Raw genomic sequence first — 25611 nt, forward strand, 5'->3', positions numbered from 1 at the left:
AGTTAAGTACTAGCCAGGGCCACAAGAAGGATGCTCCTCCTTCAAAATAGTGTCATAGCAATCTATTGGGTCTGAAAGAGCAGATGGGGTTAAGCTTAACATCTTCTGCAACAATGGAGGACTAGTTCTATCCTGGGTGTTCCTATGGACTTTATGTTCCACTCTTAAAAGTGGAATGCAAGGAGAAAGCCATGTCCAATGCCTGTGTGAAACACAAAGGTCTGCAGATGCTGTGATTGTGGTAAAAACACAGAAATCCTGCAGGAACTCGGTAGGCCTCACATCATCCATAGGAGGTAAAGATACTGTATTTAATCAATGTTTCGGGCCTGAGCCCTTCTTCAAAATATGACCAAAGCATCGGTTATATATCTTTACTTTCTACGGACACTGCAAAACCAGCTGAGTTCCTCCAGTGTTTCTGTGTTCCCAATATCTGTGTAACAGTGAGATTATTTTCCCAGTGAACATCTTCCAATTGGATCCTGTTATTTGCATGTCTCCCACCCCCCCCCCCAACCCCACCCCCACAATGTGTTCATTATCTAGGTGTTAAGTTGAATAACAGCTTCATTAAGCACAAGAGAATCAAGTTGATGCACACTGACCTGATACAGCGAGTGCAATGAATACATCTGGTCATGATTGTTTTCACAAGAGGTCCAATGTTCTTGTCCTCCACAGCCCTCTTTCCCTCTGTGAATCTACTCCGGTCACTGCCAAACATCATTGACTGATCCTAAGTCAATCACAAAATTAGATGGGTTGTAACAAATTGGAATGGCAGCAGGCACTAAATAACAAAGCAAGAACAAAAGCAGCTGACAGGATTTACACTGAGATTCAAAACACACTAGCATCTAAAGAAAGAATTCCTGTCAGCATTTAATATTCTCTAAAAGTGAAACTGGTACCTTAATTTGAGGTAAGTTGGGGAAGACGCTGGTAGTTGTAATACAGTTAAACCCATTATCCAGAATACAAGCAACTAACAACCTCAGGCAACTCGCAAAAAAAATTTGCAAAAAATAAAGGTTTTTTAAAAAAAGGAAATTTAAAATTGATGTGCCTCGCTGTTAGTTTGCCAAACATGCAACATACAATTTCAGGCAACTAGAAAATTAACTTATCTAAAAATCCCCATAGGTGCCAGACACCAGGGGTTTTGCTGTATTTCATAGTTGCATTGTTTCCTGTCATCCGGTGAGAATCCATACATGTTACAAAAACAGTGGGCCATCACTCTTAGTTTGATCATTTTGCCATGAAGAAAACATTTGGAAATAAATTTATCTTCTCATTTGCCTTCCTGAGAAAAATCTGAATTAAGAGAACAATGGGCAATGCTTTCCTCTCACTCTCCACCAGTTTTATTCTGATAATGCAATGAATTCCTGGAAGGTACGTAAGGAAAATCCAAATAAATCCACAGTTCTTATTCTTACAACTCCTTAGTTTTCATTTTTGACTCTTTTCTCTGTGGCCTTCTTCAATTCGGTTTTAGAGAAATGCAACTCCTACTTGCTTTCTGAAAGAGGTCCTTATTTCCTGCTTTAAGGACTTGCCTGATGAAGCACTCTTTGGACAAATCCTTTCATTACTAGTTGTGTTTCACCATCCAACACACCCCACAACACATTCAAGGAGGATTTTCCTGGAAACAACACAAATCCTAATAGAGAATGGGAGATACAAAACAAAACCAGCTTTTCTACCATTTATTTACATAACACTAGATTGGTATCTCAACTTTATACACCCATCCTCAGTTCTGTTGCTCTTAATACCCTTAATTTAACATAAAAAGTTCAACAAACCTGATAGAAATTTCTTCAATTTTGGGAGGAGGGGCAGGTGGGAGATGTGGTGGGGAAGTGTTCCAACCTTACGTGCGAAGTACGACTGAATGAATCCTGAATAACTCAGCTTCAATTTTAAGAATGTGTTCATTTCTCTATACTCTTCCTCCAGAGAAGTTTCTTTTAGCACCTTGAACTCATTTTAACCCCACAATTAAGCTACCACAAATCTTCTATTGTACCAAAGTCTCATCCATGCAAGTATGTTTTTTTTGGAATTTGAGTACTATCATCTTTTTACATCAGATTAATACATTTGAGAATCACTGTGAACATTATTTTATCAAATCAACCGCTGGTGAGTTAATAGTGACAGCACAAGGAATGCAATTTTCAATCTGGAGAAAAACTACACTCTTTAGTGACAAAGGAGCCTTTAGTCCAAATAGTATGTTTATCTTCAGGGGGTTAAAGCAGGTACTGTCTAGGCAGAAAGGTCCTGTTCAAGAAAGGAGGCTCAAGTACATCAACCAACTGTTGCAGAGCTGTCAGTAACATCAGATGTGCTACAAGCAGTTTTAGAGACATCTTGCTGCAGCTTCACCATTTCCACTATATAGCAACTCAAATGGGAGAGGGAGCAAGCCTTTTATGGCCAGATTTTATACTGTTAAGCACAAAGTATTTCACTCCTTTGTATTTGAGATCATACAAATTGAATGATCTTTCTTAATTTTCTACTCATTTGATCATTTACTTTAAATAAACCCATCTCTATTTCCAGCACATCTTATTGCAGACTTCTAAGGAAGCCCAACTACACAATCCTTTATCCAGACATCTAAAATCCAGAAAGCTCCAAAATCCAGAAAGTGGGGCGAGAGACCAGCAGCGCGGCTCGGGCGGGCGAGAGACCAGCAGCGCGGCTCGGGCGGGCGAGAGACCAGCAGCGCGGCTCGGGCGGGCGAGAGACCAGCAGCGCGGCTCGGGCGGGCGAGAGACCAGCAGCGCGGCTCGGGCGGGCGAGAGACCAGCAGCGCGGCTCGGGCGGGCGAGAGACCAGCAGCGCGGCTCGGGCGGGCGAGAGACCAGCAGCGCGGCTCGGGCGGGCGAGAGACCAGCAGCGCGGCTCGGGCGGGCGAGAGACCAGCAGCGCGGCTCGGGCGGGCGAGAGACCAGCAGCGCGGCTCGGGCGGGCGAGAGACCAGCAGCGCGGCTCGGGCGGGCGAGAGACCAGCAGCCCGGCTCGGGCGGGCGAGAGACCAGCAGCCCGGCTCGGGCGGGCGAGAGACCAGCAGCCCGGCTCGGGCGGGCGAGAGACCAGCAGCCCGGCTCGGGCGGGCGAGAGACCAGCAGCCCGGCTCGGGCGGGCGAGAGACCAGCAGCCCGGCTCGGGCGGGCGAGAGACCAGCAGCCCGGCTCGGGCGGGCGAGAGACCAGCAGCCCGGCTCGGGCGGGCGAGAGACCAGCAGCCCGGCTCGGGCGGGCGAGAGACCAGCAGCCCGGCTCGGGCGGGCGAGAGACCAGCAGCCCGGCTCGGGCGGGCGAGAGACCAGCAGCCCGGCTCGGGCGGGCGAGAGACCAGCAGCCCGGCTCGGGCGGGCGAGAGACCAGCAGCCCGGCTCGGGCGGGCGAGAGACCAGCAGCCCGGCTCGGGCGGGCGAGAGACCAGCAGCCCGGCTCGGGCGGGCGAGAGACCAGCAGCCCGGCTCGGGCGGGCGAGAGACCAGCAGCCCGGCTCGGGCGGGCGAGAGACCAGCAGCCCGGCTCGGGCGGGCGAGAGACCAGCAGCCCGGCTCGGGCGGGCGAGAGACCAGCAGCCCGGCTCGGGCGGGCGAGAGACCAGCAGCCCGGCTCGGGCGGGCGAGAGACCAGCAGCCCGGCTCGGGCGGGCGAGAGACCAGCAGCCCGGCTCGGGCGGGCGAGAGACCAGCAGCCCGGCTCGGGCGGGCGAGAGACCAGCAGCCCGGCTCGGGCGGGCGAGAGACCAGCAGCCCGGCTCGGGCGGGCGAGAGACCAGCAGCCCGGCTCGGGCGGGCGAGAGACCAGCAGCCCGGCTCGGGCGGGCGAGAGACCAGCAGCCCGGCTCGGGCGGGCGAGAGACCAGCAGCCCGGCTCGGGCGGGCGAGAGACCAGCAGCCCGGCTCGGGCGGGCGAGAGACCAGCAGCCCGGCTCGGGCGGGCGAGAGACCAGCAGCCCGGCTCGGGCGGGCGAGAGACCAGCAGCCCGGCTCGGGCGGGCGAGAGACCAGCAGCCCGGCTCGGGCGGGCGAGAGACCAGCAGCCCGGCTCGGGCGGGCGAGAGACCAGCAGCCCGGCTCGGGCGGGCGAGAGACCAGCAGCCCGGCTCGGGCAGGTGAGTTGGGGGAGATCGGCAGCACGACTGGAAGGGGGTGGGGGTGGATATGGCAGCGCAATTCAGGTGGGCTTAAATCTGGCTTACCGAAATCTGGAAAAATCCGAAATTCAGAACAAACTGTCCCCTAAGAGTTCCGGATAAAGGATTGTGTACCTGTACAATAGTTCAGTTTATTATCATCTGACTATACATACAAAACAGCATTTCTCCAGGCCACAGTGCACGTGCACACACACACACAATACGCAGTATATAATGATCATGTGTATACATAAAAACAATACAAAATAAATATCCACATATACTCTGAAATAATTTACTCATTTCATTTATAAGAGACCCAAGGTTACTGGATAATGTTCATCAGTCTCATAGCTGCAGGAAGAAGGCATACCCCAGCCTGGCGGTCCTGATTTTGAAACTCCTGTATCTCCTTCCCAATTATCATGGTGAAAAATACTGTGTGAAGCATGGAGGCTATCCTCAATTGGCAAGATGCAAGCCTTGTTCTTTCACGGGGGCTTCTGTTTAACCTCTGGGCTTTATACCATGGTCAGATACAATTCATTTCAAATGGACTGGAATCATTTGTATGAAATGTCCTTTGCATAGAACATCAGTGCAACATCTGGTGTAAACAACATCATTTTTATCCCGCTGTAACTTCACTCCTGGTGTCAAAAACTTTTGCATTTGTTACTATCAGTGGTACCTGGAGATCACATTCTCCTCCTTGGTCACAGATGGGACAGTCCAATGGGTGATTGGCCAGCAGAAACTCCATCACACCTTCCCTGTTGCACAAAATACAAATGAAGCAGAATATCAGTGGAGAGTAAAATCACTGATATCCGAAATTCAAGCAACAGGCAGCCTTGAGTAACCGCCAAAAAAAAATTGAGGGAAAAAAATTAAAATAAGAAATAAAAAGGTTAAAAAAAAACATGTTTAAAATTGTAAATGTTCTCTGAAGCAACACCTAATCCTTTGGTGAAGATGGGAGCAAATATTCAGCCAGCGGAGTGCCTTGGTCGTGCTTTGGTCGCAGCAGCTGTTTGAATAAAGTTGTATTTGAATAAAATGACACCTTAAGTGTTCCCTTATCCCTGCTAAGTAAGAATCACCTCGGTCAGAGTTTTTCAGTAGAATGGGGGTGGGGGGGGGTTAATTATCTATATCTGTGAAGGGAGAGGAACCTGCAGATACAGCGACGGTTAAATGTTTTCAAAGAATGTGACTGAAGATGCTTTAAGGTTTATATATTCATGCAAGTGAAATTTGTTCAGTGTAAGTACAGTCTAGTATTTTTGACTTTTAAACTGATTATTCTTAATGTAGGTGCATTACTTAGGCATGGTAAGAGTAATTCTCAAGCAACTGGAAAATATGCTTATCCTACATCTACCAATAGGTGCCGGATGCCAGGGTTTTACTGTATATATTATACACTCCCCCCCTCCCCCGACATTATCTAACATCAGTAAATAGCACGAAAACAAGTGGTATGTTTGACAGTCTGGGCTCTGGTTCAAGCATCACAGCTGAAAAACCATGTGTATTACACTAACCTTTCAATCCAGGCTGATGGCCTTGTATTGTAACTGGCTACAAAGTGTCTTTTTTTTTCATGTCTCCAGCAATTCTACTCCACCCACCCAGGTTTCATCAGACTAAGCCTGTTATACAATGTTTACAACTTCATTCATTCTTGCAACGGAGCATAAGATGCTCAGCACTTAAAATGTCATGCACACAGGCTGTGATGAGGTTTCACTACACTTTACCTGGCTTTTTTGGCTTTCTCCGAGTTAGTAAGAATATTCCACCCCTTCATCACTGGCATAGCACAGGCAGCTACAGGCTAGAGAGAAAGGGTAAAAGCATTTTTCAATTCACATTATCAATACAATGTGCTGAACTTGACAATTTTCAACATTGTTGCTCTCATGAGGGTGATATTTAACAAGGTGGTTTGTCCCCTCTTGTTTCAAAAATAAATTCACTCAGAAGTGACAAATAAAACACTTGATGTATCTATGATGTGGATTTTCATTCTTCGGTGCCATGAACACAACAGTCCCAAAGTACTGGTGGGAAATCCAGGTTTTGACATTTTTAGGATGTGTGTACAGAAGGAGTGGGTGGGATTGAGGATAAAGGGGGTAGCTTTAGTAAGGCAGTCAGCACCTAATACAATCAGCAATCATCAGAATAGTTTGAAACTATGCTTGATACGCTGTTCCTTCACAGCCCAAGAATCTTTTATCCCTCTGGTATATGGTTCATGAGAGAGCCCCCAATTTCTTTGCCTCTTATGGACAAGCTGTACTTGCAGAGTTTCTCCAGCAATTTTGTGCATTCACTACAATCAAAGAGTCTGCAGACTTTCTTGTTCCACCCCAATTCATCTCCATGTTTTCCATCTCTTCCATCACTGTGAGCCCCATTGCAAAATACAAACTCTCCCAGCACCTTGGGTGCCTTCTCGATCTCCACCAAGCACATTCGGCAATTTCCTGCGACGGACAGTCTGTCATGGTAACAGAAGCGTGGGATCTGGATGCCAACTTTCTCACAGGCCTGTAAACAACACGTTTGTTTTAGAGTTAGAACATAGCACAGTGCAGCACAGGAAAGGGCCCTTCATCCCATCAGACCCACGCCATCCATGATGTAAATTTAAACTAATCTTATCTGTCTCCACGTGGTCTATATCCCTCCATTCCCTGGCTGTTCACGTTGCTGTCGAGAGGCTATTAAATGCTACTACTGTATTTGCTTCCACCTCCTCCTCTGCCAGCACTTTCCAGGTACTTAACACTCAGTTTAAAAAAAACTCGCCTTGCAAACCTCCTGTAAACTTTTTCCCCTTTCACCTTAAATTTACACTGCTAGTCACTGACATTTCCACCCTGGTAAAATAAATTATCTATCCTCCCTCTGCCTCTTGTAATTTTCTAACTTCCTCAGCCTCTGACACTCCACGGCAAACAATACAAGTTTGTTCAACTTCTCTCAACGGCCAATACTCTCCAGTCCAAGCAACATCTTTGTAAATCTCTTCTGCATCGTCTCCAAGCCTACACATCTGATCTCCCAATGTGCAGCACCTCACACTTGCCCTGATTAAACTTCAGCTGTTCCACACTACCACATTGTGACAGGTTTTCTTATTGATATGGGGGAAGTGCTCAGCTCATGATCTGACAGACAACTGAGTTTTTAGTGGCAATAAGACATTTGAATTTTACTCCAAAGAAGAATATCAAAAGCATTATAACTAAAACTTACTTCAAAATTAGCTTGCTGACAATTGATAAAACAACTGAACTTCCTTTCATTCCCAGAATCTTCCTTACTCTATAGTAAAGCAGCTCAGTTGTGAAAGTTAAGTTTGTAGATTACAGGTCATTAAATATTTTTCACATGCAGGCACTGAGGCATCGCAAGAAAAGCATGACAACCAAGTTGCTAGGCCCCTCAAATATCCTTGTGATTCTTATGTTGATTGAGGGAACCATATTCAAGTTTATTGTCATCTGATTGCACAAGTCCAACCAGAGGAAACAGCATTCTCCGGTCCTCAGTGCAACACGTGCAGATGCACAACCAGACATTGCACACGTACAGACAAACAATATACACAGAAGACAAGTACATGCAATAAATAAATGTTGTTCAGCAAATATTAAAGCCTAGAATGGATATTGTGAGCAGTTCTTTTGGTTGTTCACCATTCTCACTGCCTGTGGGAAGAAGCTATTCCTCAGCCTGGTGGCCTGTTTTGATACTCTTGCATCTCTTTCCCGATGGGAGGATCTGAAAGAACCGTTCTGTGGGCTGGAAGGGGTTCTCAATGATTTTTCATGCTCTCTTCAAACAACGACCCCGATAGATCACATCAATGGGGGAGGGGTGAGTGATCCTCACTCTGCCACTTTCATGGCCCAGTGGATTGACCTTCGATATTGGCCAGCACACAGGAGAAAGCTCTACTTCAAAACTATGGGAATTTCTACATTTCCATGACATATGACCGTTCATCCAAACAATGGAACTTTCAGCACTCCCTTTTGTCAGCCTAGATTTTGGTTTCTGTTACTTGACTTGGCCTTGAAGCCTAAAGTGCAAGAGCAACCACTTAGGGTGATGTTTCCAAGGAGAGCCTAACAATTGTGAATCCCAGAATTGATTGATTTAGCTTCCTGTAAATTCAGCATACGCAAATTAGCAATTGTACACTACTTAGCCTTGGGGTGCATTAGAAATTATTCATTATGCCTCCAAATCTACAAGACAATTTCAAGGTCAGATGACATCCTCTTTACATAACTGGTGCAAAGGTTTGGTGGCATGGTTACCACAAACTCTTACAGCACTAGCAATCAGGACCTGCACTGTCTGTAAGGAGTTTATACGTTCTCCCTATGTCTGCATGAGTTTTCCTCAGGGGCTCCAGTTTCCTCCCACCCTTCAAAAATGAACCAGGGGGGGGTGTAGGTTAATTGGATGTAAATTGGGCAGCATGGACTCGTGAACTGAAATGGCTGCTATATGCTCAAATTTAAATTAAAAATTAAATTTAAAAAGTTCTCTTCTTTCAAATAAAAATATTTTACAAAAGATGGAAGCAACACATGAGGAGTGAAAAAGAGAAGTAAGTATTAATAACTACAAGTAGAGCAGGTATGATCCCAATGGCAAAATGCGGTTCCTAAAAGTAATTTGAAAGACAAATACTGTATCTGTGTCAGAGGTGTATGAAATACCTTGGAGCTCACCTCGAGAGCCTTTCTTTCACAATCCCAAATTCTGAATTAAAATCTATTTTTGTTCCACCTCTGTGTTTTCTATTTGGATTCCATTTGAGCAGAGCAGTGACTTGTAGTTTGTCTTATCTAAGAATTCTGATGTTGAGAACCAACATCAACAACAGTTGATTTTTTTAAAGAACTTAAAAGTAATGAAATCTGTTCTCTACGGGATAATAACCAGATCTGTTTACCTTTATGATCATAGAAAACAATTTAAATACACAAGAACAGAAAGGGGTCATTTAGCTCTTAGAATGTGTTCCATCATTTAAGGAATAGTGGCTCTTAGAAATGTCTTCATTATTTAGGGAATAATTGTGACCCAACTCCAAATATTTGTCTCTCTCTTACACTCCCAATATATGTTTGTTAACAGAAAGTAATAAGGAGTGTAATTTTAAAGCTCTTCATTGAAGAACTGAGTTCAATGGCCCTTTGTATTTAGAAATACATGCTATCTTCACTCTTGAAAGACTGAGCCTAACCTTTAGACCAGCTATTCTCAATGGGGGCCACAGCACATTTAAGGGCTGGGGGGGGGTGGGGGAAAGAGGAGCATGGACTGAAATTATACATTTTTTATGTAGTCAGTAGGAGAGAAGTATGGAAGAAACCAACTAAACTTGACTGCTTCACAGGGAAGGGGGCCCATAAACATTGAGCAGCGTTCTAGAGGGGCCATAGCCAAATAAAAGGGTTGAGAATGGCTGCTTTGGACTATTTCATCTGGATCTTGACATAACAACAGACAGATTTTCTCTCCAACTACCTTATTGATTTCCTCAGTATCTTGAAAACATGGATTCAACATTCAGAATTCCAGGAGATACAATCCAAATTTCCAAAATCTCACCTACTCAATCTTGCTCCCTCCAAGGCAATTCTAAAGGTTGATACCCAGAAGAAATATGTTAACTAAAACTTTATTCTATTATAATGTTACTTCCCTGTATTCCAGTCCTCTTATGAATAATCTTAGTGATTAAAATTACACGCCAATGATCTATCTACAATTTACCCCCACCCCAAAAGAAGCTTTGGTCCATTTATCCCATCTTGCTTTTCACTCTTCTGGCCTACTGCCTTAGGACCAGAGTGAATAACTGAATGACCTTGTACTTGCGTTTGTGCCCATCCACTTGCCAAAATTTCCCATTCCCTTCATCTCATTCGAGCTCCGGAATTTAAGTAGCCATCTACAATGTTGTCTTTCGGACTCCTCAGGAAGAATGAATCGTTGGCACTCCATCAAATTCTCGGCAATAATCGTTACCCCAAAGGCCATTGTGTAGAAACTTACTTGGGAATACTGAGACCACCATATCAAATCTATCATCCCACAAAGCCCAGGCAACACAATTCGATTTGCGGCTTGCAAGGTACAGGAGTGTAGCCAACTCAAGGACACAATGAACACGAGCTTTGTCAAAAGTATTACCCACTCCAAAAGCTTATTTTCCTCATTGGCATCATCTCCTACCAACATACATCACTACAGAAGCACACAAATTGGAGGAACAACACCTAATATTCTGTCAGGTCACTCTCCAACCAGATGGTATTAACATTGACCTCCAGCTTCTGTTAGCCCCCTCCCCCTGTCTCTCTCTTTCCCTATCCTTGTCTTCTTTCCTCCAACTCCCTACCCATTCCCTCTCCATTCAGAGAGCAACTCTGTCCCCCTCACTTCTCTTCTCTCCTCCCACCCTCTTACCTGTTGGCCTGTGCACATTCCCCTGCCCCTTCTTCCCTCCTCCTCCCCCCCCCTTTTTATTCAGACACTTACCTGCTTTCTGCTCATACTCTGACAAAGGGCTCAAGCCTGAAATGTTGGTTACATCCCTTTGTTTCCTAATGCTGCATGACCTGCTGAGTTTCTCCAGCATTTTTAAACATAGAACACAGAACATTACGCACCATACAGCCCATGAACCTATGCTGACCTATATAAATACACAAAAAACTAAACCTTCCACACCTCATAACCCTTTATATTTCTTTCATCTATGCGCCTGTCTAAGAGTCTTTTAAATGTTCTTATTTTATCTGCCACAATCCCTTTTAACAAATTCCACTAAACCTTTCCTCCCCTCACTTTGTACAGATATCCCCTGGTGTTTGCTATTCCTGCCCTGGGAAAAAAGTCCTGGTTGCCCACCCTATCGACACCAATCTGTAGTGCCCACAAAAACCGTGACTTTTTTCAATACAGCCGCAATATAGAACAATAGTATTTCGGGCTGTTCGTATAGGAAATGACTGCACCTGTAGAACAGTGGTTCCAGGCTCTACTGCCACTGGCATGCCATCAACAAACACCTCCACCAGGTTGCTCGCTGCTGTAGCAGTGCTGCGAACTGAAAACACAAAAGAAGGCAGCAATCACCGTTCATGCTTCAGGAGTATATCACCACAATGTCATGAAATACAACGCGGGAAAGGAAATAAAAAAAGAGTCAGCCAGTTAGGCAGTTATTAAAAGATCAGCTTTGGCCAATACCCTTCAAGAATGACAGGTTATAACACAGTGTGTCCCATAATCTCATGGCACATACCACCTTTCAGTATTTCTAAGGTGTGGTGACACAGATATTCCATGCATGAAGAAAAGACACTTGGGAGAGGGAGGGAACGAGAGAGGAAGAGACATTTTGCTAAAGACCGACACCTACTAACTCCTACTTACCTGAATTTGGTGCTAATTTTAGTCTTTCTCACACCACATTCACATTTCTCCCCTTGGGTCATAATGGCTGTGTTGCACATTTTTTAGTCAGAGGAAGAGGCTGTTGCAGGCGAGGAGCTACTTTTATTTGGGACAAGTTTTTAAACAATTTATAAATGCTCAGAAACCACAACTCCAAGAGAACAGACAAGGTCAACAGCATAAAATGCTGCTGAAAATTATATCTAAAACATGCATTTACCTGCAAGTGAGAAAATTAAACAATGGGTTTAATTTAGTAAAGGGACACGAGTTTTGTAGGCTGAGCCAGCGTTTAATCACCCCTTCCCAATTACCCTTGAGGATGTTCAAACTGCTGAATGGCTGATCTATTCATACAAAAATCCAAGACTAGACTATTTATTTAATATTATTTATTTTTATATGTGTAAAGATATACTGCATATGTGTCCTTTGTCTGTATGTTTGTTCTGCAATTTAATTTTATTTAGACCTAGAGCATGGTAACAGGCCGTGGCACCCAATTAACCTACACCCCAGTATGTTTCGAAGGATGGGAGGAAACCGGCGCCCCCGGGGGAAAACCCACACAGACACGGGGAGAACATACTAACTCGTTAAAGAGAGTGTGGGATTGGAACCCCGGTCCATATCGCTGGCGCTGTAAAGGCATTGCACTAACCACTACGCCAACTGTGCCGCCCAATATACCTGTTTGAATGTTTCTGGACCGAGAACCGAAGAATGCGGTTTTGTCAGGTTGTACTTATACAATCAGATGATGATGAACTTGAATGTAATTATTCTCAAGCCAACATCCAACAATGACATAGTACCAAAAGTAACTTGTGTCTCTTTAGCGGCTTTAACATTTAAAATATGTCACTCCTCAATGAACTCAGACAAAAGTTAACATGTAGCTAAATGGACAGGAGTTATGATGTTTATTAAAGAGGATTGCTTAACTGAGTACCGAATATATAGGGATAGTTTGAGGGATTTCCTGAACAGGGTTTGGAAGGTCAAGAACCACAAATTATGAAAATTATATTTGATATTTCCTTATGCACAAATTTCTAAGTGTTTAAAAAATATAGCCTTTGATTACATTGTTCATAACCAAACTGTAATAGTTACAAGCACATAACAGTGGCTAAACATGCAGCAACCTCTGTCACAACTACTTTTCTACCATTGTTCTTTGCTCCCAGGCAGTCTTTGGCAGAGTGGGCAACATTCGTTAACGTCCTACGGATCACAGGGAATCGCAGCATGATGGGAAACTGCTGAAATAAAACAAACATTCAATTTTTGTACCAAGTTATGCAATCTCATTAATCCTTCCATGCCTAATGGTAACTAGTGTTTTAACCCAAAACCATGAGTTTTAACTCCTTTCAAAGACACGCTTTCAGGTTTATATTCTACCATTAGCAGCACATTTCCTGTACCCCGTACAGTCAAGTCAAGACATTAATAAAGAATTGCAATAGTCCTCATGGTGACCCCTAGGAAATTCCCCTCTATACTTTCCTCTTGTCCGTAAAACGACTGCTCTGACACCCATCACTTTGACAATTTATTAACTCAATGGTGCTTTTGTGACATAGATCTCAACAATGCCACCAAGGCGACCCACACAATTCTTTACCAAAGTCTTTTGGATAGTCTGTGTTCACCTCATCAATTTGCTCTTTAAACAAAGAAGGATAAGTACAATCTCTCTTTAACAAATCCTGTTAAACAGGAAAGTCTGCAGATGCTGGGGAGTGAGTGAAATACTTAAAAATGCGGGAGAAACTCAGCAAGTCACACAGGAGGTAATGGGTAACTGACATTTTGGGCCTGAGCCCTTCACCAAAGAATGACCAAAAAAGTAGGTAGGTCCCTGAATAAAGAGATGACGGAGGTGGGAAGAGAGGAGGAACACAGGCTAATAGGTAAGAGGTCATAGGTGGAGGCAATGATTGAAGAGATAAAAGCTGAGTAGTGATGGGGAGAGGGCGTCTCTGATAGGAGAGGAAAAAGAAGGGAATGGGGAGCTTGAAGAAAGGGGTAGTGAAAGAAAGAGACCAAGGGAAGGAGTTTAACAAAAATTGGAGAAGTCGATGTGAATGCCATCTGGTTGCCCTGATGGAATACAAGGTGTCGGTCCTCCCATTTTCGGTTTGGCAGTGTATCAGGCCCTGGATAAGCACGTCAGTGTGGGAATTAATAAATCCTTGTAGTAAAACATGAAAGTCTGTTGTAAAATCATAATGCTGGAGAAACTCAGCAGGTCAAACAGTGTACTTTATACAGATTAGTAAAGATACCATTCAGGCTTGATCTCTTTCACCCCTTTCCCTCTCCAATCACAGATCCCCTGTTTGCCCTCCATCCCTTATCCACCTATTACCACCTGCCTGTGGGGCTGTGCTCCTCTCCCCCCTCCCCACCATTTTATACAGGCATCTGCCTACATCTTACTCATACCTTGATGAAGGGCTCTGGCCCGACTGTCTAGTGGGTAGGTTCTGAGTTTGTTTTCCTGAACCTGCAGTTCAGTGATCCTCATAGCCCATCACCAAGAGTGCTGTGGTTTAAGAATGGACATTCACATCACTCCATCAGCAACAATGAAACATTTCCAAATTCAAGTACAGCATTGATGGGTGAACCCAGATTTCATGCTCAAAAGGGGGGGTAGCAAGTGTTTTCGCAAAGTAAAATAACAACTTAACATGCCATAAACACCGAGCAAGTCTTCAAACGAAACATTAACTGTTCCCATTCCACCACTGGTGGCTGACCTGCTCAGTGTTTCGACAACGTATGCATCATCTTTTTTAATTTCCGAAAGTAGCTGCTATAGTCCTCGGTGAGAGAAGGGAGTGTCAAAACTAATGGCAATAAAAGGGAAAAGAGACCGAGGGCAGCTTAAACACTGAGAAGAAATGGGGAGGAAGATTTTCTGTGCACACTTCTGCCTTGGGATGAATAGGGGCAGCCTGTGGGTGGCACCAAGACCCCCCCTCGGGCCACCGAGACACCCCTCTCCTGCAGGGCACTAAGACCCACCTCAGGACACCAAGCCCCCACCACCCCCCACCAAGACACAAAGTACCCCCCCTCAGGGCACCGAGCCCCTCGCACCCCAGCTAGGATTGCCAGGCATCCCGCATGTGCAGGACATGTCCTGCATTTAATGATTTTGCCCTAAAAGAGTATTAAGATTTTTTTTTAATAATCTGGAATTTACAATCATTTTATTTTCACAACTTGAATTTCACTTCATTAAAACTAAAACGTTAAATAAAATCTACTATTACGTTGAAGGAAGTCACCCGAAAACAGCAAGTATTTGCAACAAGTAATTAACTTGTTTGAAACCACAGCCAACGAATGCACACACGGCATGGTTCAGTGAAACATGTACACTCATTGGCTGCAGCCACTGGCCGCCACCAACCAGCCTGATAGTTATGAGTTTGTAGTTGTTAGTGACAGATCAGTGAAATAACCAGACTTGATTTTTTTTCAATTCTTGCACTAGTAAGCTAGCAAAATATTTTTCATTTATGTTTTGTCATTTAACTCTGAAATGCCAAAACGAAGGTGTAAATTTCATGATGAATTCTCTGAAGAATGGGCATTTATTGAACAAGGGAAAAGTTGGTTTGAAGCTCTTTGTGGAGGATGCAATTGTTCATTCAATATTGAAAATGGCAGGAAGTTGGAATTAAAGCAGCGTCTACAAACAATGTCTATTGGGTATGGAAAGATGGAATGCAGAAATTCAGAGTTGTATTCCTTTAGAGAAAGTTACATACAATTTGAGAAATAAATACAGTATATTGTGCAAATTTGATGCCCGTATAGGCATACTTCAGGTATAAATATGTAATAATCTTCCTTTCCTTTGAGCACTGTATTGATCCTCTCTAAAAGACTATATAGAAGTTTGGTTAATGTCCTGTGTGTTTGATGGTGCATCTCAGAGCAATCCTTGAAGATTTTCTTTTCTTTTTTTTTGTTTTACATTACTTTATCATTGTACTTTTAATTTCTTTTGGGAGTAGGGAGTAATGGGGGGGGGGGGTGTGGAGAGGGCTCGGGCAGGGGAGAGTTTATAAATGTCATGTAATGTATTTTTGAATTTTATTATTGCATTAACTAATTGCTAATTACATGCATGGAAAAATTAAATAAAATTTTCAAAAAGAAAGAACAATGTCGGCTCAAAGTTGAAGCAAAGCATGAATGATTCTGTGGAAGGTGTTGGCTGTCCTGTCCTGCTCATATTCTGCATCCTGCTGCTCAAACCTGATGTCCTTCCTATTGACATTGAACTAATTGTAATGAAATTGTTTTCTTACTGCAGCATTTCGAACTGAGCGATTAAAGGATTTTTGTGATTTTGTTGGCATTCAGTATTCTTCAGTTGTGCATTTATTACATTTAGAGGAAATATTAGGATAAAATATCATATGCTTGGCTATGTCCTTCTCTCTTTAATTTCTGCCAAGGGGGTATTTCGCACCCTATCGTTAGTTCTTAATATTATCTAGCCCTTTCATTGCTAGCTTTGGAGTGATTTAATACTGAATTTTTCACAATCCCACGGACTGGCTTTTGCTTCCCTTGTTGTGAGAAAGGCCATTTTACTGAGATGGAAAGATGCTGCCCCTCTCTCTCATAATGGTTATCTAATGTGATGGCATGTCTGTCTCTACTACTCCAATAGATCTTAACTTTCTTTCTCTGAGGTCCTTTTCTCAATTACTTTCAAAACTTATAGAATGATTATCTTTGGTTTTTTTTTTAACCCCATAGTTGTTATTATTAGTAGTGGACTCCTCAACTTGGCCAGCAGCCCTCATAAGGTGGGGGTTTGATTCTTAGGTTAGGAGTATGTTTTATTTTTCTCCTCTATTTTCCTTTTTACCATTTAATAACATGGGTTCCTTGGTACCTTTTTCATTGTTATTTGATATTTATAACTTACTTTATCATTATTACCACATGTACCTATATATTTTGCACATGTTAAAACCAATAAAAAGATTGAAAAAGTATTCTTCAGTTCTCTCACATTCTAAAACTCATTGGGTCTCTTTAATAAATGCAGTTGAGAGAAGCCTCAATTTATTTGAATCACTGAAATCATACTTTCATTCCAAAGGTCCTGAAAATTCTTACTGACTTTTTCAATAATTTAAAGAGCGAAGCCTACTTATTTCTTGTTCACAATTTTCATTATCTCTTTAGCAATAGGATTATGCAAATTGAAAAAAAACCCCAGCATTTTTGAAGTACTTAATTGCTGAAAGAAACTTGTTGACTGCATAATAGACAGAATTGATGAAAAGTTTATCCCTTTAAGTGCCTTAAAAGTGACGTCACTTTTGAACAGGAAAGGAAATTCCAACTTGAAGTGGGTAATTATTATGGCACTTGCCATGACTATCTTTTGAATTAGATTTCATCTCTTGAAGAATTCAATACTTTTACATGGATGTTACCTAATACTCTTCCAGCATGGGAATTGTCATGTGTTGTGTTAAAATAAAAGGGAATAAAAATTGATGACAATGTTCTTTTTTTGTCAGTAGACAACATTTAAAAAAAACTTGTTGATCAAGAGTTACAACGCAATCCCAAAGTTACGCCATGAGAGGTGGTATTCTGCCTTCAGCAAATTAAATTTGAAGATCAAGTCTCAGAGTTGTTCATTTTATGCCAGTACATGTTCAGCAAAACCATTCGTAATGCTAATGTTGAGTGTGTTTTTTCATTAATTAATGTTCAATGAATGAAAGAACTAAATAAGTTGGATGTGACCACAAATATTCTTTCTTTGGCTTGGCTTCGCGGACGAAGATTTATGGAGGGGGTAAAAAGTCCACGTCAGCTGCAGACTCGTTTGTGGCTGACAAGTCCGATGCGGGACAGGCAGACACGATTGCAGCGGTTGCAGGGGAAAATTGGTTGGTTGGGGTTGGGTGTTGGGTTTTTCCTCCTTTGCCTTTTGTCAGTGAGGTAGGCTCTGCGGTCTTCTTCAAAGGAGGTTGCTGCCCGCCAAACTGTGAGGCGCCAAGATGCACGGTTTGAGGCGATATCAGCCCACTGGCGGTGGTCAATGTGGCAGGCCCCAAGAGATTTCTTTAGGCAGTCCTTGTACCTTTTCTTTGGTGCACCTCTGTCACGGTGGCCAGTGGAGAGCTCGCCATATAACACGATCTTGGGAAGGCGATGGTCCTCCATTCTGGAGACGTGACCCATCCAGCGCAGCTGGATCTTCAGCAGCGTGGACTCGATGCTGTCGACCTCTGCCATCTCGAGTACTTCGACGTTAGGGATGTAAGCGCTCCAATGGATGTTGAGGATGGAGCGGAGACAACGCTGGTGGAAACGTTCTAGGAGCCGTAGGTGGTGCCGGTAGAGGACCCATGATTCGGAGCCGAACAGGAGTGTGGGTATGACAATGGCTCTGTATACGCTTATCTTTGTGAGGTTTTTCAGTTGGTTGTTTTTCCAGACTCTTTTGTGTAGTCTTCCAAAGGCGCTATTTGCCTTGGCGAGTCTGTTGTCTATCTCATTGTCGATCCTTGCATCTGATGAAATGGTGCAGCCGAGATAGGTAAACTGGTTGACCGTTTTGAGTTTTGTGTGCCCGATGGAGATGTGGGGGGGCTGGTAATCATGGTGGGGAGCTGGCTGATGAAGGACCTCAGTTTTCTTCAGGCTGACTTCCAGGCCAAACATTTTGGCAGTTTCCGCAAAGCAGGACGTCAAGCGCTGAAGAGCTGGCTCTGAATGGGCAACTAAAGCGGCATCGTCTGCAAAGAGTAGTTCACGGACAAGTTTCTCTTGTGTCTTGGTGTGAGCTTGCAGGCGCCTCAGATTGAAGAGACTGCCATCCGTGCGGTATCGGATGTAAACAGCGTCTTCATTGTTGGGGTCTTTCATGGCTTGGTTCAGCATCATGCTGAAGAAGATTGAAAAGAGGGTTGGTGCCAGAACACAGCCTTGCTTCACGCCATTGTTAATGGAGAAGGGTTCAGAGAGCTCATTGCTGTATCTGACCCGACCTTGTTGGTTTTCGTGCAGTTGGATAATCATGTTGAGGAACTTTGGGGGACATCCGATGCGCTCTAGTATTTGCCAAAGCCCTTTCCTGCTCACGGTGTCGAAGGCTTTGGTGCGGTCAACAAAGGTGATGTAGAGTCCTTTGTTTTGTTCTCTGCATTTTTCTTGGAGCTGTCTGAGGGCAAAGACCATGTCAGTAGTTCCTCTGTTTGCGCGAAGGCCGCACTGTGATTCTGGGAGAATATTCTCGGCGACACTAGGTATTATTCTATTTAGTAGAATCCTAGCGAAGATTTTGCCTGCAATGGAGAGCAACGTGATTCCCCTGTAGTTTGAGCAGTCTGATTTCTCGCCTTTGTTTTTGTACAGGGTGATGATGGTGGCATCACGAAGATCCTGAGGCAGTTTACCTTGGTCCCAACAAAGCTTGAAAAACTCATGCAGTTTGGCATGCAGAGTTTTGCCGCCAGCAGAAAAGGACAAGTTCTACACCGACCTGCGCAACCTCATCCAACGCACCCCTACAGCCGACAAGGTTGTCATCCTGGGCGACTTCAACGCTCGTGTCGGCAAAGACTCAGAAACCTGGCCAGGAATCCTGGGCAAGCATGGCGTCGGCAAGTGCAACGACAATGGGCGCCTCCTGTTGGAGCTCTGCGCAGAACAGCGGCTTGTCATTACAAACACCCTTTTTCAGCAGAGGGACAGCCTTAAGACCACCTGGATGCATCCCCGATCCAAGCACTGGCACCTCCTGGACTACATCCTGGTGCGAGAAAGTGACAAACGAGATGTGCTCCACACCAGGGTCATGCCTAGCGCGGAATGCCACACTGACCACCGGCTGGTTCGCTGCAAGCTCAACCTTCACTTCAAACCAAAGCCCAGGAACAATAAAGCCCCCAGAAAGAGGTTAAATGTTGGAAACCTGCAGTCAGACGAAGCGAGAGGAAACTTCCAGGCAAACCTCAAAGCAAAGCTCGACGATGCAACCCGCCTCACGGACCCGTCCCCTGAAACCCTCTGGGATCAGTTGAAGACTACCATACTGCAATCCACTGAAGAGGTACTGGGCTTCTCCTCCAGGAAAAACAAGGACTGGTTTGACGAAAACAGCCAGGAAATCCAGGAGCTGCTGGCAAAGAAGCGAGCTGCCCACCAGGCTCACCTTACAAAGCCGTCCTGTCCAGAGAAGAAACAAGCCTTCCGTCGCGCATGCAGCCATCTTCAGCGCAAACTCCGGGAGATCCAAAATGAGTGGTGGACTAGCCTCGCCAAACGAACACAGCTCAGCGCGGACATTGGCGACTTCAGGGGTTTCTACGAGGCTCTAAAGGCTGTGTACGGCCCCTCACCCCAAGTCCAAAGCCCGCTGCGCAGCTCAGACGGCAAAGTCCTCCTCAGCGACAAGATCTCCATCCTCAACCGATGGTCAGAACACTTCCAATCTCTTTTCAGTGCCAACCGCTCAGTCCAAGATTCCGCCCTGCTCCAGCTCCCTCAACAGCCCCTAAGGCTAGAGCTGGATGAGGTTCCCACCCTGGATGAGACATATAAGGCAATCGAACAACTGAAAAGTGGCAAAGCAGCAGGTATGGATGGAATCCCCCCACAAATATAATGTAAATTGAAAGTACATGGTTTTTTCACAGTCACTGCGTAACAGGAAATTTTTGAAAATTTCCCACAACGTAGGCTGTGTAAAAATTTGGGAACGGGAATGAGTCACCCAGCCCCATTCCAAGAATTTTCCTGTGGGAGCCCTAGACATTTTTGCAGACAGCCTGCAGTCTAAACTGAACTGCAGGCTATCCGCAAAAATGGGCTGAATGAAGACAACGTATAGGATGATGTCACTGATGACGTTGATGCAGTATGTTGCACGCAGGGTCTATGTCTCGATCGACGCCTAGCCTAAGAAATCATCGCGACTTAGGTATTAGTGTAAACGTCCTTCCTGAGTGAATGGCCACTAGAGGGCAAGTGTGAAAATGATCATGACAGCTGTGTAAAAACCATAATAGATTGTCAGTGCAAGCAAGTTCTGCAAAACAAGGACCCATTAAGGAGAGCCAGGTCATCAGTGAAATATAATTAAAGGTATGCAATTTAAATACACATTTTATTTAAATTGGTAAAAGAGTCTCACCTGCCTAAAGGTAACCTGATTAGGAGTCACGTGATGGAGTAGTGGACGGACGGTGAACTCCAGCCCTCTCCAGAAAAGTCGGAAAAAAACAAAGGAAAACACAAAGGCACAAAAATAAAAATTAAAGTAAAGTGAGTATAAAGGTGGAAAGAAGATGGCGACGAAAAAAGAAAAATCGAAAGCAACGGTAAGAAGAGAGGAAGAGAAGACAACGGAAGAAGAAGGAGAAGGCCTTACCTGTTCGAAGAGGCCCGCAGTGGAGAGAGAAACCCGCTCCCTCAGGTCGGTAGAAAGTGGACTACAAAAATGGCCCGCTGAGCCAAGTAAAAGTGCGCAACCGCGCATGCAAAAAAACACACCGACGGGAGGGGTGACCAGCTGGGGAGTCGATCTCCACAGCCGGCAATGACAGCTGCAGAACAGCTGCAGCAAGAGGAGAATATAGAAGACAACGAAAACAAGAAAGAAGAGAAGAAAAAGACAACAAAGAAACAACAGATGGCCAACCCAGAGGAAGAAGAAGAGGAAGAGGAAGAGTACAGTGAAATAGAAGAAGGGAAAGGCAAGACAAAGGATATACTTTCTCTTATTAAAGAATACATGGAGTCATTTAAAGAATGGCAAGCGCAAGAATTTAATGATTTAAGAAGAAGAATATACAATACAGAAGAGAAAATGAATAAAATAGATATGACTATCAGAAATGGGAAAAAGAATGGACAAGGTGGAAGAACGAGAAGCAGCAGTAGAAATGGAGGTAGAGGACTTAAAAAAGAAATTAGAGGAATCTAATAAAAAAGTTAAAGAGACACAAGAACTGTGAGCTCAGAAAATAGATATAATGGAAAATTATAACAGAAGAAATAACATAAAGATAGTGGGCCTTAAGGAAGATGAAGAAGGCAAGAATATGAGAGAGTTTATAAAAGATTGGATCCCTAGGATCCTAGGATGTCCAGAACTACAGCAAGAAATGGAAATAGAAAGGGCACATAGAGCAGTGGCCTTTAAACCACAACCACAACAAAAGCCAAGATCTATTTTAGTAAAATTCCTAAGATATACTACAAGAGAAAAGGTACTGGAGAAAACAATGGAAAAAGTAAGAGAGGGCAACAAGCCACTGGAGTACAAAGGGCAAAAAATCTTCATTTATCCAGATATAAGTTTTGAACTCCTGAAGAAGAGAAAGGAGTTCAATACAGCAAAGGCGATTTTATGGAAGAAAGGGTATAAATTTATACTAAAGCATCCAGCGGATTTGAAAATATTTATTCCAGGACAGCAAAACAGACTATTCTCGGATCCAGAGGAAGCACGAAAATTTGCAGAACAATTACAAAACAAACAGAGAGATGAAGACATGTAATAAGAGTAAAAATGACCACGATTTATATGTATGTGGGTAAAGAGGTATATGTGTGTATATGTATAATGTGCATACATGAATGTATCCGTATTTAGAGGAAAATATAGATAGTATAGACAAGAATTAATAAGGGAAGGAAATGGAATAGAGGGAATAAGGAGGGAATTAAACGAGTGACCTTTGTTACATATGAAAAGTGAAATCGTTTCGGGCGGGGCTGGGTGGGGAGGAGTTACGGTCACTGCAAAATCAGCTGACGCTTGCGAGTCAATTCGCAAATCCAAATGGAGAGGGGAGATGTGGTTGTCCGACAAAGGATAAAGGACAACTCAGGAGGGGAAGGGGAGATTGGGGCTAAAGAAGTTTTAAATAGGAGAATAAGGAAAATGTTTGATGTTTTAGGAATGTTGTCTTATAAAGGGTTCAAAACAAGAAAACAGAAATGGATAAGAAAGAAAGGTAATGATGGAGAAACAGAAAGGGAAGATAAACAAAGTATAAAATGGCTACATTGAACTATATGACTTTAAATATTAATGGAATACATAACCAAATTAAAAGGAAGAAACTGCTAAATTTACTGAAAAAAGAAAAAATTGATATAGCATTTGTGCAAGAAACACATTTAACTGAATTGGAGCACAAGAAATTAAAGAGAGATTGGGTAGGACACGTAACAGCAGCATCGTATAATTCAAAAGCAAGAGGAGTGGCTATATTAATTAGTAAAAATGTGCCAATTAAAGTAGAAGAGGAAATAATAGATCCAGCTGGGAGATATGTAATGATAAAATGTCAGATATATTCGGAGTTTTGGAATCTACTCAATGTATATTCACCTAACGAAGCAGATCAAAAGTTTATGCAAGATATCTTTTTGAAGATAGCAGATACGCAAGGGAACATATTAATAGGAGGGGATTTCAACCTGAATTTGGATTCAAATATGGACAAAACTGGGAAAAAAATTAACAGAAAGAACAAACTAACCAAATTTATAATTAAATCGATGGAAAAAATGCAACTTTTGGATATATGGAGGAAGCAACACCCAAAGGAAAAGGAATATTCATATTACTCGGCTAGACATAAAACATACTCAAGAATAGACCTATTTTTGTTATCAGCTCGTATGCAAGATAGAGTAAGAAAAACAGAATATAAAGCTAGAATACTATCGGACCATTCACCCTTAATATTGACAATAAAGTTAGAGGACATCCCTCAAAGAATGTATAGATGGAGATTAAACCCCATGTTACTTAAAAGGCAGGATTTTAGAGAATTTATTGAAAAAACAAATTAAAATGTATTTTGAAATAAATACGAAATCAGTGAAAGATAAGTTTATACTATGGGATGCAATGAAAGCATTCATTAGAGGGCAAATAATAAGTTATGTAACCAAGATGAAGAAGGACTATAATCAGGAAACAGAGCAGTTGGAAAGGGAAATAGTAAATATAGAAAAAGAATTAGCAATGAAGGAAGATACAACTAAAAGAAGAGAATTGGCGGATAAAAAAATAAAATATGAACCACGACAAACATATAAGGTGGAGAAGAATATAATGAAGACAAAACAGAAATATTATGAACTAGGTGAAAAAACGCACAAAATCCTAGCATGGCAGCTTAAGACAGAACAAGCTAAGAAAATGGTATTGGCATCAAGGAAAAAAGACAAACAAATTACATATAATCCAAAAGAAATTAAGGAAAACTTTAGAGAATTCGATGAACAATTATACCGAACTGAAACGAAGGGAAAGAAGGGAAAATAGATGAATTTCTAACTAAAATTGAACTACCAAAACTACAAATAGAGGAACAAAATAAATTAACAGAGCCATTTGGAATAGTAGAAATACAAGAGATAATAAAAAAATTACCAAATAATAAGACACCAGGAGAGGATGGATTCCCAATAGAATTCTATAAAACATTTAAAGACTTATTAATTCCGCCCCTCCTGGAAGTAATCAACCAGATTGATAAAACACAAAGCTTACCAGATTCATGTAAAACAGCAATAATTACAGTAATACTAAAGCAAGGGAAAGATCCACTCACACCAGCGTCATATAGACCAATATCTTTACTTAACACAGATTATAAGATAATAGCTAAACTATTAGCAAACAGATTAACAGAGTATGTACCGAAAATGGTAAATCTAGACCAAACTGGATTTATCAAAAAAAGACGCACAACAGACAATATTTGTAAATTTATTAACTTAATTAAAGTTAAGGCACCAACAGTAGCAGTTGCTTTAGACACAGAGAAGGCCTTTGACAGAGAGGAGTCACGTGATGGAGTAGTGGCCGGACGATGAACTCCAGCCCTCTCCAGAAAAGTCGGAAAAAACAAAGGAAAGCACAAGGCACAGAAATAAAAGTTAAAGAAAAGTGAGTATAAAGGTGGAAAGAAGATGGCGACAAAAAAAGAAAAATCGAAATCAACGGTAAGAAGAGAGGAAGAGAAGACAACGGAGGAAGAAGGAAAAGGCTTTACCTGTTCGAAGAGGCCCGCGGTGGAGAGAGAAACCCGCTCCCTCAGGTCGGTAGAAATTGGACTACAAAAATGGCTCGCTGAGCCGAGTAAAAGTGCGCAACCGCGCATGCAAAAAAACACACCGACGGGAGGGGTGACCAGCTGGGGAGTCGATCTCCACAGCCGGCAATGACAGCTGCAGAACAGCTGCAGCAAGAGGAGAATATAGAAGACAACGAAAACAAGAAAGAAGAGAAGAAAAAGACAACAAAGAAACAACAGATGGCCAACCCAGAGGAAGAAGAAGAGGAAGAGGAAGAGTACAGTGAAATAGAAGAAGGGAAAGGCAAGACAAAGGATATACTTTCTCTTATTAAAGAATACATGGAGTCATTTAAAGAATGGCAAGCGCAAGAATTTAATGATTTAAGAAGAAGAATATACAATACAGAAGAGAAAATGAATAAAATAGATATGACTATCAGAAATGGGAAAAAGAATGGACAAGATGGAAGAGCGGGCAGTAGCAGCAGAAATGGAGGTAGAGGACTTAAAAAAGAAATTAGAGGAATCAAATAAAAAAGCTATAGAGACACAAGAACTGTTAGCTCAGAAAATAGATATAATGGAAAATTATAACAGAAGAAATAACATAAAGATAGTGGGCCTTAAGGAAGATGAAGAATGCAAGAATATGAGAGAGTTTATAAAAGATTGGATCCCTAGGATCCTAGGATGTTCAGAACTACAGCAAGAAATGGAAATAGAAAGGGCATATAGAGCATTGGCCTTTAAACCACAACCACAACAAAAACCAAGATCTATTTTAGTAAAATTCCTAAGATATACTACAAGAGAAAAGGTACTG

The 25611-nt window shown here is 42.9% G+C and overlaps 1 protein-coding gene across 4 annotated transcripts in view; it reads right to left on the reverse strand.

Moving 5' to 3' along the window:
• The window catches only part of ndufs1 (NADH:ubiquinone oxidoreductase core subunit S1), a 101262-nt gene that overhangs the window by 70080 nt on the left and 5571 nt on the right, over positions 1 to 25611 (reverse strand). Inside the window, exons 2-8 of one of the 4 annotated variants that reach the window (XM_069933919.1) lie at positions 14134 to 14233; positions 12851 to 12941; positions 11238 to 11329; positions 6631 to 6738; positions 5943 to 6019; positions 4871 to 4952; positions 609 to 739 (exon numbers count right to left, since the gene is read on the reverse strand). In XM_069933919.1, the coding sequence (XP_069790020.1) occupies positions 609 to 739; positions 4871 to 4952; positions 5943 to 6019; positions 6631 to 6738; positions 11238 to 11329; positions 12851 to 12932 (572 nt within the window). In that variant the 5' untranslated portion in view covers positions 12933 to 12941; positions 14134 to 14233. Of the gene's footprint in view, positions 1 to 608; positions 740 to 4870; positions 4953 to 5942; positions 6020 to 6630; positions 6739 to 11237; positions 11330 to 12850; positions 12945 to 14133; positions 14234 to 25611 lie in introns of all 4 variants that reach the window. The other 3 variants (XM_069933918.1, XM_069933917.1, XM_069933920.1) reach the window with 3 other exon arrangements.

This window comes from Narcine bancroftii, chromosome 4 (assembly GCF_036971445.1).
Source record: "Narcine bancroftii isolate sNarBan1 chromosome 4, sNarBan1.hap1, whole genome shotgun sequence".
NCBI classification, from domain to species: domain Eukaryota; kingdom Metazoa; phylum Chordata; class Chondrichthyes; order Torpediniformes; family Narcinidae; genus Narcine; species Narcine bancroftii.